The following is a 12,995-nucleotide window of genomic DNA, read 5'->3' as shown; positions in this document are numbered from 1 at the left end:
TATCTCACTCCAGCCTTCTGTGCCGCTGGAAGGGAACGCTGCAGACCCTCGGAATAGCAGTCCCCGAGTTGCACAGTGGTCTGAAGGTGCAGAGTGACTGTCCCCCCTGCTGCAGAAGTTACCTCTCGGGGCACCTGGGTGGCTCCGTCAGTTAAACGTTTGACTCTTGATTTTGGCTCAGGGCACGGTCTCACTGTTTGTGGGATTGAGCCCCATGTCAGGCTCTGCACTGACAGCACAAAGCCTGCTTGGGATGCTCCCCCTCTCTCTCTATCTGCCCTTCCCCCTCCTCTGCTCTCTCTCTCTTTCTCCTTCTCAAAATAAATAAACTTTAAAAAAAAAAAGAAGAAGAAGTTACCTCTCTTTAAAGTCGTCTGCACCCGCCTGGATATTCTCTGTCTGAAGCATGAGCCGGGCATTTTCCAAGACCGCCTCGCCCACCTAGAAAGATCACACACATCAGAGGAGACAAGGTCACTGGACCATCTTCCCTTACTTCCCACTGTGACTCGCATTGGGCACAGAGGTTCTGGGGAATAGAGCACTTTTCTTACAGCAAATATTTTTAGAATTCAAGTATCTCTCTCCAAAAAGGTAGGGAGGAGATAAACCACAAAGCATAAAATCTGGCTGTCTTTTAAGAGCCTTTAGAGTTGGATTTTTGGAACTAAAATATTACTCAAAGGCAGACTTGTTCCTAGCCTCTGTCATAATGCTGAGCTCTCAACTGCCAGTGAAGCTTCTGGCTCCTTAAATGAAGTTTCACTGGTTTGATTTAGTGGCTCTTAACATTTTCTGCTCATGGGTGCCTTTGAAAGGCTAACGAAATCTTTAGGTCAGTGCTGTCCAATAGAACTTTCTGTGGTTATGGCACTCTTCTATGTCTGCACTATCACGGCCACACGTGGCTACTGAACACTCAAGATGTGGCCAGGATGACTGAGGAACTGAAAGTTTAATTTCATTTGAATTTAAATAGCCACCTGTGACTAGTGGCCACTGTACTGGGCAATGCAGCTCTAGAATTTCATTCATCCTCAAAACGTACATATGAACATAGATACACTATGCATACAGTCTGGGAGTTTCCTGGAGCCACGAAGAGTGGCTTTTCAAAACTGGCTCCCCAAACCCTACAGAGTCCTTCAAAAGTGGGAGTTGGGGGGTAGTTCTCTCCTTGATCTGAGAAATATACATATTACATACGTAGCTTTTCTATAATCTTCAGTTTGGGGGGGATAAGAGGACAGTTACTTTAAAAGAAGGACGCAAGTCACTGTTTTCAGTCCTTTTGTACTTGGACGCGAAAGTGTTGTAAGCTCTTCACTGAGTGGGAGGTCTTCCAGCACCAGAAGTCAGAGATGGCATGAGATGAGAAAGTAGGAGAGGAGAGACCCTCATCTGCCTGTTCCCCAGGGTTCCCCAGGGCTGGGCTGGAGCTGAGAGAAGATCAAATTTGGTAGCAGGAAATTCAATGAAACGAGACAGAACATCCCCACTGAAACAAGGCAGGACGCAAATCAGTACTCTCACTGTGGTTGGGACTTGGCCCACCCCTGTGCTCTCTCCGTTTCCCCATGGGACCCCTAGCCCACTGTGTTGACATGGACCCTCCCCAAGCTTGGCTCCTTGTTAACTGCTAGGTCTCCAAAGCCTGGCTTATGGTAGACATTCCATCGATACCTGCTGAATGAATGCATGCACGAATGAATGGTGCGACCATGGGTAAACCGTACCCCTCCCTTCCCCCGTCAGGGTTTGGAGGTCATTTCTATTCCTCAGAAGCCCCCTGAGATTTTGTTTTTAGTTAGGTAGGGCGAGGCCAACAGATTGGGAGATGGCTGACCTTGAAAAGATATTACTCACAGTTCCCAAAGGCAGGGGCAGCCACACCAGGAGGGGCCATATAACGAAGTACAAGGGTTGGCTGCAAAAGGATGAGGGGAAAGTATGGGCAAAAGCCTTTATTGTGGTTTTCATGGGAAGGATGGGAAGGAATGGGTGAGGCAAGGTAAATAGCCAAGCGGGTTTAGGATTGAGTAGTTTGAATCATTTCAGCGGTCTCTATGGGTCCCTGGAATGGTCTCGGCCACCTGGGATGATTAGAGCAGAGGAATATCGCCTCCTGGAGTATAAGTGCCAGAAAGAGAAGGCAGATGGGGTACAGACTCTCGGACTCTTGGACTGGCTGGTTTGCATATCAAAAGCATGTTGGGCAAGTGGCTTACTATCTCTAAGATCAGCTAGCTCAGTGAGGGGCTAACAGCGAGGCCCTAGATGCCAGAGCACCAAGAATACAGAAAAAAAGAAAATACAGTCAATATTGTTGAATATAATTCATCTAAAGGACCACGGCTATGTGAGGCCTCCCTGAGGACTGGCTTTGGCTGGTCTGGCCGAGGCTCTCTTCAACCTCCTGCACGCAGTTGTGGCCCTCACACTCAGGAGCCCCTTTTCCAGACTTTGGTTGCCACTTTACAGATGCCATTTTCCAGATGACAGACTTAAAGCCAAAGGCAATCAATCACCCTGCTGGATTTCTCACAACAATGCCCGAGCAAATGTCCCACTCTAGTGTGGGACACCAGATCACAACAGGTATCTAGACTGCGGGCCCCAAAACTACGGCTGTTAGAGAAGGCGGCTTTACAATCTCTTTAGACAGAGATTGTGGCCACGCAAAGGCAGCTGTGGGCAGCTGTGGGGCCTGGAGCTTATGCAATGTGGGAGACTGCCTTTAAGAAAAAAAATAAAGACTAATACAAAGGGCCATGCACAAATAAGGGACCCTGAAGCTTAAATTCTTAAAATTCTTCACCTTGGTACAGCTTAATTTTGTCTGTTTGTTTCTGCTTTTTAAATTTGGGCCCCAGGGGGTGGGCAGAAAAAGTACAAACCAAGCAACACTCTGGCGCCTATGTTGGAAACGCGTATTGAGAGCCCTACGATTCGGGACGAACAGAAAGATGGCTGAAAATGCAATCGCCCCAAGTCCTGCCATCCAGCATAAGCACTGCCAGCATTTGGATATGTTGTATTTCCTCTCAGCCTTTGCTTTGCCCAGCTACAACAGTACCCGGTGTGTTCATTTTTAACGCTCCCCTAGTTGATTGCAAACTTTATGCAGAAGAGGTGGCAGGGAGCCATCCACGAAGGAGTCTGATAGGAAATGTCAGCCGCTGCGTGACTGGCTGCGGTGAGGGGTCGGCTGCTCAGTGGTCCTCCTGCTCAGTTGGGGTTGAGGACAGGAGCGCTTCCTGGGGTAAATTGGATAGCAGACGGGGTAGTTGCGTCCAAATGTCTGTCCCAGGCAGCTCGTGTGGCACTGGGCTCAGGGAAGCTGGAGGCCTTCCTGCTCTAACTGTTGTTTAGTGACAACCAGGGGCTTATTCAAGCCTCAAGCAGAGGCTAATTATAGGCCCTGACTTGCCAAAGCACGGTTGCTGTCCGTGCTTCCCCATCTCCTTCACATGAGGAGCTTAAAATAAACCGCCAGCCCCCAATTCAGCCATAGAGCCCTTCACTGTTCTCTTGTGGGCACCTCAGCCTAGCAGAGGGGCGTCCTCTCTGGAGTTCGTGGTGGCTCAGCCTCCCCCACTGTAGAAAGGGCCCGTCAGGCAGCATGACCAGGGCTGGCACCTTGGCCGAGGTTTAGCACAGGCTGGGGACCGGGCTGGTGGCCAAGGCCCAGAGTAAAGCACGGAGCCTGCCTCGGCACAGGCTCTTTGTCTTCCCACCTGGGAAAGTTTTGTGAAATCCTCCCCAGGGCTGAGCACGGGAACTGCAGAGGGGAGGGCATGCACTGACCACCTACAGATGTGCCCGCACACCTGCTGGGGCTGGCTTGTACTGGCTTGCCGGGGCAGGCTGGTAAATACTTCAGGAGTTTTGGGAGCCAGTGGTTAAACACAGCCATCACGAACATTTTAATTATGTGAACTTACAATTAAATAAATTATACGAAAAACACCATTAATAAATGCTCAGAATACAAAGGCCATGATTACTCATCACTTCCTCCTATGTTTGACTATCATCCTGCTAGTGAGGTTATTTCCTTCTGTTGTGTCTGCACAGTGGAAACACCGCATGATGTATGTTATGTGCGTCTCTTCTCAAGTGTGCATTCAGTGACAGCATGGTGGTAGCTTCGTATCAGCCGGGGTGAGAGTGTTTACACCAGGGAAGTTGGCAAACACGGTAAACCAGAGCCTTTTATTTGTGGAAAGCTGATTGTTACACAGATCCTGGCTCAGTGGCTGGGCCTCCCATGCTACTGAATACTTAACACTCATGACTTCGCTCAGTGCTCCTGATATTCAGCCCTGACAGCAACACACCTATTTTACAGAGGAGGGTGCCAAGGCCATACAGAAGTTGCCCCAAATCACCCGGACAGAGCAAGGCAGAGCCAGAACGCCAGGCCAGGTCAACGCGACTCCAAAGTGTGCGTATTTTTGTCATCAGCTTTGGAAACTAAAGGGCTCATCAGCATCAAGAGAGAAACTCATTGCGGAGGACTGTCTTCTGTCTTTTTCCTGGAACGGAACAGCCAGGAATCGTGGTTCCTATTTGGGCTGCGTCACGGAGAGAGAGGGATGTCTTCCCCACTGGCGTGAGGCAGCTCACCAAATCAAACCATAGCAAACCAGCTCCCACGCCAACCTCCTGAACTTGCATTTCTGAGCCCGTAAGCTAAGCAGAGCTGAGCAGACAGTGGGGCCAACTCTGAAGAAGGCCTGGAGAAATCCTGCTGCGGAGTGCTTTGCTGTCCGGCCTACAGAAGAGATGGCATCTGCATTTAAAAGTGAGGGAAATGCACATTCGCTATCTGGTCCTCTGAGATTCACGCTTGAAGAGGATGCAAATTAACTTCACCTCTCTGGTCATCTTTTCTTTCCAGGAGTGAAGGCCATACAAAGACCAAATAGTAATATGTACGGTCACTAGGCTGATGCCATGCGTACAAGTGTCCTTGCTCGTAACCCCGGAACCCCTCCTGCCCTCTTTTCTAATAGGAAGAAAGTCAGAACCAAGGTAATAGTTGCACAGCAGTGTGAACCATAAGGGTGGCTGGCTGGCAGCTTGCGTGTGGCTGCTGGGAGGGCCAGAGGGGATGACCTCTCCTCCTCCTCTCTCTCCTTCTGCCCAAACCAAGCTGACTCCTGCCAGCAGCATGTGATGTTGTTTCGTCTGTGCAAGATGATTTAACACCAGGTCTCCTGGTAAAAAGAGACACCGAGGGGTGCCTGGGTGGCTCATCGGTTGAGTGTCTGACTCTTGATTTTGGCTCAGGTCATGATCTCACGGTTCGTGAGGTGGAGCCCACATCGGGCTCTGTGCTGACAGTGCAGAGCCTGCTTGGGATTCTCTCTCTCTCTCTCTCTCTCTCTCTCTCTCTCTCTGCCCTTCCCCTGCTCTCTCTCTCTCTCAAAATAAACATTTTTTTTTTTTTTAAGACAAGCTGATTTTCATAGCAGCATCAGTGAGAATTGGTGTGGGAAATCAGGTGGTCTTGAGGGGATAGGTCTCAGGATTTGGAAGTTTTGCTGGAGTGAGAAACGGAAGATACCTTCGAAGCATACAGTTCAGTGGAGGAGAACAGCAGAGCTGACTAAGTACCACGGGGACAGGCAGTCAGAAGTCAAGTAAGGCACAGGCTTTGTTCTGAGACGGATGGTGCAGGTAGGGGTAAGGGAGTGTTTACAAACTGCTTTGGCTTGGCGCACAGCTCTCTTAGTTACCTCCCTGGAACCATCTTCCTCTCGCCTCCACGTGGAGAATTTCTTAGCACATTTTATGTAGGTGGTTCTCAAAGTACGGTCCCAGGCCCGGCAGCATCAGCACCACCTGAAACTTGCGGGAAACGTGAGCTCTCAGACCCTACCTCAGACGTGTGAGTCAGTCTCTGGAGGGCGGCCCGACAATGCGTGTTTGAAAAGCTTTCCAAGGGCTCGCAGGGCACACTTGGCTTGGAGAACAGCAGCTTTGCGCAGACCTTCCTCCAGTCCTGCTCGTGCTGCCTCCCACCCTGTTCCTGGCTGTTCCTCTGTGACCTTGCCTGTGTCGTTGTGTAAACCTAGAGCACCCCATTTTACCACTTCACACTCCTAGGTCTTGCCTCCTGGAAACCTCCCCCCATTTTAATGCTCATCTCAAACATGCCTTCCTCTGCAAAGTTTTTTAATTTATCTACTCACTCATTCTTGCCTTCATTTCTTCAGCACACAATTATTGTTTCCTCTGTGGCGGGCTCTGTGTTGGTTGTAGGGGAATCAGCAGCTGCTATAAGGGATGCCGTTAGAAAGGTAGGGAAAGGCCAGGCATGAAGGGAAGGCTGTGGGAGCGACAGGAGGCGGGATTTGCTGGGCAGCCAGTGAAAGGTTTTGAGACGGGCACAGGTGCGATCTGTGCAGTAAGTGTGCCCCCTGACTCCTGAGGGAAGGGCAGATTGTAGGATGCACGGGAGTGCGCTGAGGGCCCAGCTAGGAAGCTCTGTGAGAGCCCAAGGGAGATGATGGCGGCTTTGACTAGGGTGGTCATCGGGGCCATGAAGAGAAGCAGACTTATCTTGTGGATGGAACAGATGGGTTTTGGTGATGGAACAGTTGTGGAGAGAGGGAAAGAAAGCAATTGAGGGTGACTTCTAAGTTTTTAGCCTGAGCTACTGGGTGCATGGTGTCTTTGCTGACTCTCTTCCTCCCTCCTTAGATCATTCATGCATTGGAGCCACACCCCGACCTGTGTACCACACCTAGTAGACAATGACATCGGTCATGAACCCCCCTCCTCCACTCACCAGCTTGGGCCAGTTACTTGGACATTTCTAAGATTCGGTCTCCTCATCCAGAAAATGAGGATAACACCACCCCCTGCCTCCTAGGGAAGATGTGAGAGTTAAATGAACCACAGAAGGTAAAGCACTTGGCCGGCTGCCTGGCACAGAGTAGGCTCTCCATGCATGGCAGCCGTTATTATCACTGTTACATGTCTTAGGCCACAGCACTTGGCCCATGACTGCTGAATGGATCTGATGGGTGTGTGCAGCCTGGCACTGTTCCCTCTTCTCTGTGCAGGCAGTTGAATGAAGACTTCCATCTAGTGGCTTTTTTTTTCTTTCAGTTTTTTCCTGTCCATAGTCATTTGAAAAAAGCCCTGGTCACTGGTACTATGATGAAGAGGACCTTAGTCTTTCCTACTGCTGTTCCTTGCTATGGGTACAGTTATTAAAATAAATGATGCTGCTGGTGGCAGGTGAGGAATCTGACCCTCCTTGTGTTTTAAAAAGGCAAGGACAGGGAGTATTTTTAGAAGGGTTATCATTTGGCCCGAGGGTACAATTAATGCTTTATTTGGAGTTAAAGACATTGGCCTGCCAGCAGCTAGAGCTGCAGGTGTGGGGAGGAGGTGGGCAAAACTGGGCCCCTGGGAAATTAGACGTGGCTGGTGCAGTGGCTGGGGATAGGGGTCCCTGGAAACACTTTACACATTTCTTTGACTCTCAAGTTTAGGAGGAGTGCTCAGCACGACTTGTTCTGGCAGTAAACGAACAGGAAGTCATTATCTGTCCCTAGCACCCCGCTGAAACTGCATCTTCATCACGATGGTGAAGACGCACCATGTTACCAAGCCCAACAGATGCTTCTCTGCGCTCAGCTACACCTGCCAGCGACATTTGTCACAGAAGATGTACTTTACTCTCTTGGCCGCCGTGACACAGCTCTTCTCCCGCGCTTCCTCCTACGTCAGTGGCCATTCTTGCTCAGTCTCCTTCACTAGGTCTTTCTCCCTCAACTGACCTCTGCGTGCTAGAGAGTCCCAGGCTGGGTCATGGGACTTGTTCTTTTATCCCTAGGTGATCCGGTACAGTAGGTATCAGTTGAACGAATGAGCCCAGCAACAGCGCTGTCCCTCTAGGGAGAACCAAGGCGGTGAAGACACGGTTCCTCCCTGGCTCCCACCTAAGACCACCTCCCTCACCTCCCAGGTCAGAACTCCATCAATCCCCTGCATCGATGTGCTCCAGTTCCTTTCTGCCGCACTGCCCAGCCTGGGTTCGAGGCCCAGTCGTCTCTCCGGTGGTTTTACCTCATCATTGCTACCCAGGGACGGACAGCACAAAGCCCAAGCACATGGAGTTAAGATTACAGCTACAAGTGCAGTTAGGGAGCGTGTCACAATGTCATGGAGAAGTTGAACCTTCTCCAGCAATAGCTCACCCCTGAGTGCAGTCACAGCCGGTGGGGATCCGGAGAGGACCAGGGACACCTGAGGGCTAAGGTTGGGTCTTACTTTGGGAGGCCAGGAGAGTAGACATTTCTGAGTCTGTACTGCAGAGAAATGTTGACTTCATCATCAAGCTGTGCTCGGTCTGAAGAAAGAATGTTATTGTAGAAGGGGTCAGATGAGCACGGGCTGAGAGGCCAGAACTGGTGAGTGGTGTTATAAACAATTTTGGGGCAATCAGGAACACTCTGATCTCTACAGGCTGTCCTCTGTCTTGATGAGTACAAACCTCCTCAGGCCTCACCTTTCCCAGAAATGTCTCTACCCTTCCCAGGACTGGTTCTGGGCTTACCTAGCATCCTGCCTCCTCTCTGGGAAACAGAGGGGTTGATCTGGAGAGCAGCAAAGCCCTAAGGAGCTGAGCACCAAAGAGTAGCCACCACTGTGTGGGCCCCCCTAGTCCTGGGTGTCTGTATCACAAAGCCTGCCCTTCAGGGCCTAAGTTTCTACAGACGTCCTAACAAAATCTGAGTTTTGAGTGCCAGGCACATCAAGATACAGTGACCCTGGGAGGCTCTGTCTGGGCAGCCAGCTGATTGGTCTCTCTCTCTCTCTCTTTTTCTTCTAGATTTAGAGTGAATGCTTTCTAATCTTCCATTCCCTTTCTTACTGTAATGAGCTTACTACAATGCAAACTTGAACTCACATTTATTCAAGAGGGTGTTCTTGAATAAACCCTTAGTTTGCGCCTTTCTCTGCACTTAGCTTTCTCTCTTCTTCACTCTCCTGCTGTGAATTGAACTATTTCTTCTGAACAGACTCAGGCCTTTCCAGCTTTCAGAACCTCGGCCCATGCTGCTGCCTCTGTATGTCATGACCTAACCATGCCACCCAGCCTCCATGCTTTCCTTCTCTGCCAGGTAAACTCCTAGCCATCCTTCAAAACCCCAGCTCAGGTGCACTGGGAATCCTCTGTCCTCCCTAGACCGCCCTGTGGGCATATCTCTTTCAAAGCAGTTGTCACGCTGTATTTTATTCTGATTCATTTCTCTTTCCCTACCACTGACCTGTGTGTCCCTGGGATGGGGACAGTCTCCCATCTCTGCCTCCTCAGCACCCGGCTCAGTGCCTGGAACAGAGACACTAAATATTTGTTAACTCAGTAGGTGAGGTAAGCTAGCTGAGGAATGCAAATAATGCAAACACATAAGGCAGTACGTAACGAGATGTGTAGGACTAAGAATAAGATGGCTGAGAACTCAAAACTTAGAGCCAAACTTCATAAAACCCAAAATAAAAGCAAAGCAAACCCAAACATTTTTAAAGCACTTAACAACGTTTTATGCCACGATAATCCCTTCACAGTCAATGAACCCCACACCAGTGGCTGCACAAAATGGGTGCGTGTTCATTACAGGGGAGGATATAGACCCAGAGAGTTGCCCACAGCACCACACGGCCCTGCTGAATTTAACCTGTGTCTCCTGGACTCCACAACCCATGCTCTTTTTTACACCCCCTTAAAAAGACACCTTTTTTTATGGGGAATTTCAGCTAGGTAAAACTATATATAAAGGTGGAGAGAGAATAGAATAATGGCCCCCCTGTCTCCCCACTTCAACAACCAAAATCTCACGGCTAATTTTCAAAACCTCTGTTGCTGCAAACCCCCTCTCCCGTCTGAGATTATTACATAAGTATCACTTCATCTATAAATATTGCAGGAGTCATGCTCGATGTTGTACTCCTTGCATTTTAATTTAAAAGGTATCAAAGTAACACGTACACTTGATTAGAAGAAATGCTGGTAAACACTGAGAAGAAATGCTGGTAAAGAAAAGCATTCCCTGCCCCACGTCTTGTCCCAGAGCCCCAGTCCCCAGCAGCTTCCACTTTTCATTTGCCCGGAGCTTGCCCCATATTTCTACAGGTTTTTGATTGTTTGAGTTATCAGCCGTAGACATCATTTACTGACTTCCCAGCTGACAAATGAAGATTATGTCACTCACACTCCACCACCCTTTTCCTGTATTTATTGACCATCTTGATAACTTTAAATAATGAAGCTCTATTTCTCGCTGCATCAGTTATGGAGTTTCTCTTTCACACTTTTGCTCCCTCTTACAATCACAGGTGATTTATCTTCTAAGGTCAAAGGGAAGACACAAAACCAGCTTAATTACTAACCTACTTCACTGATGCTTGTGTGAAATACAGGTCCTTTCTGCTAGGAATTACGATGTAGGTGCCCCTGTCAGAAGCTATGGGCAGATAGCCAAATTGTTTTACTTCCCAGCTGAGCATCCTCAGGCCTGCAGAAAAATGTCAGCTACTTGATTATGTTCCACGGCGCTGCATGCACACCCCCACGAAACCACCTTGCCTTACCACCACGCTGGAGTCCAACGTTAGGTGGCTCCGTTTCTTCTCTTGAGAGATGGGGCCACTTTATCGTGATAGTACCAGGCACACAGTAATCCCTTAGTGGATGTTTGTTAAATGAATAAGTGATACATGTTTAAAGAGGCAAACGTATGAAATAACGAGAAACCAATTCGCAAGCAACAGACTGGCAAACCTGTGGGAGGAGAGGGTGTGGAGAAAGCGGAGGTCGGTCTCACATGCTGTTCCAGAACGTAAATTCGTGTAGCCGTTTTGGGAAGCAATTTGGCAATGCCATAGAAAAGCTGACGGCAGGCATGGCCCACTCTGCTCCTACCTACTGGCCTAGAGCAGGGTCAGAAACTTTGTCGCTTTGTCTACAAAGGGCCGGACAGGAGATACTGGAGGCTACGGGCGCCCACAGTTTTTGTTGCAACTACACCACCCCGCCCTCGTAGGATGAAAGCACAAGCACACAATTAGTATATGAGTGGACGTGACTGTGTTCCAATCAAACTTTATTTACAAAAGCAGGTACTTGTTTGCATTTGGCCTGCCTATTGTCTGCCCACCTCTGACCTAGGGAAGCTCTTCTGTGTGTGTGAGGTTTATGTATGCCCTCTCCTGTTTGCGACAGAGAAAACTGGAAGCAACCTACATCCATCAACGGAAAACTTCATAACCTATGATGTATATACAATGAAATGCTACATGTATCACCATGGATAAATCTCAAAAACAAAATGAGAAGCGAAGAAAGCAAGTCGCAGAAAGAAATATTATGGGATGGTTAATTTTTTTTTAATGTTTATTTTTGACAGAGAGAGAGACAGAGCATGAGCAGGGGAGGGGCAGAGAGAGAGGGAGACACAGAATCCGAAGCAGGCTCCAGGCTCTGCGCAGTCAGCACAGAGCCCGATGCGGGGCTCGAACTCACCAACTGTGAGATCATGACCTGAGCCGAAGTCGGATGCTCAACCAACTGAGCCACCCAGGTGCCCCTGGGGTGGTTAATTTTATGTGTCAACTGGCCATGGTGGTCAGATTTGGACAAACGTTATTCTAGATGTTTCTGTGAGGGTGTTTTTGGATGAGATTAACATTTAAATCAGTAGACTCTGAAAACAGTAGATTGCCCTCTGTAATGGGGAGGGGGGTGGCCTCACCCAATGGGTTGAAATCCTTAATAGAAGAAAGACGAGTGCTCCCCTGCCCCAGGGAAGGAATTCTGCCAGCAGCAGATGATCTTTGGACTTGAACTGCAACGTTGGTTCTTTCTTAGGTCTCCAACCCGCTGACCCCTTAATCTGGGACATGTAGACTCCATTATCCTGTGAGCAAATTCCTTACAATAAATCTTTTTCTCTCCAGAAACATCCAATTGGTTCTGTTTCTCTGGAGAACCCTAATGCACAGTATGATACAACTTAATATCAAGTTTAAAATCATGCAAAACAATCCTATAAAGGGTTTATTATACATATATAGCAAAACTGGAAGAACATTGGTGGGAGTGGTAAAAAGCCAAATTTAGAGTGGTGCTGGCCTCTGGGGAGGGGATTGGAATCAGGACAGAGCACAAATGAGGTTTCCACTGAAATCTTTGATTTCATGTTTAAATATAAAAGGTCTGCAGCAAATAACACGGAGACTGACAATTCTGGATGTTGAGCACCCATTTTCATATGCCTGAAATATTTCATAATTAAGAAGAAAAGAATGAGAGAACATCAACAACAAGGGAAAGAAATCTAGCATGGTGAACGGAATGCAATAGACTCCTAATGTGCAGAGAGGGAGACTGGCTGGAGAAGGCAGGTGACGGAGACTCGGGGGAGGGGAGCGCCTCTAGAGCTCCAGAAAAGGCCTCCTTGGGCCGCCGGAGGTGAAGATGGAGTGGGACTGGCTGTGGACTCAGGTCTGGGGGCCAGCAGAGCAGGACAGGAGGTATGGGGACAGGGGAACCGAGAACAGCTGGGCGACTGTGGGAGAGGCAGTGCGCGTGTGGCTGTGGAGGTGTGGGTGGGCCAGTGTCAAGGTCACAGTCACTGGAGCTCTCCCAGCGGCCCTTTGTATTCATCCTAAGGGGGCCCTTTAGAAATGGTTAGCCTGGACTTCCTTCTGACAAGGTTTGTTTCCTGCGTGCCGGCCAGAGTCAGAGGAGTCCGTGTTCTCACCAGGGACCTGCTGAGGATTAAAGCAAATGAGGAGCTCTTCTTGTCTACTTCAGGGGTGGCTGCTGGGGCAGACCGTCAGTGCTCAGCCCGCAGAGTTTTTTCAAACCGCCTTTGTATGCCCCCAGGTTCCGCTTCTTTTCCCTTCCCACAGTCTGCACCTGGGCTCTTTTTGGAGCGGTGCGCTCAGGCCGCCCCAGCCCACTTTCCAGT

At 49.2% G+C, this 12,995-nt stretch overlaps 1 protein-coding gene across 1 annotated transcript in view; it reads right to left on the bottom strand.

Moving 5' to 3' along the window:
* The window catches only part of BFSP2 (beaded filament structural protein 2), a 69,092-nt gene that overhangs the window by 32,797 nt on the left and 23,300 nt on the right, over positions 1–12,995 (bottom strand). Inside the window, exon 2 of the mRNA XM_047099556.1 lies at positions 359–441. Within this exon, the coding sequence (XP_046955512.1) occupies positions 359–441 (83 nt within the window). The remainder of the gene's footprint in view (positions 1–358; positions 442–12,995) is intronic.

Source organism: Lynx rufus, unplaced genomic scaffold, assembly GCF_022079265.1.
Source record: "Lynx rufus isolate CCGP_SWC_20201006 ecotype Redwood Valley unplaced genomic scaffold, mLynRuf1.p SCAF_5, whole genome shotgun sequence".
Classification (NCBI taxonomy): domain Eukaryota; kingdom Metazoa; phylum Chordata; class Mammalia; order Carnivora; family Felidae; genus Lynx; species Lynx rufus.
The sequence above is the reverse complement of the archived record's forward strand: the minus strand, read 5'-3'. Positions and strand labels throughout refer to the sequence as shown.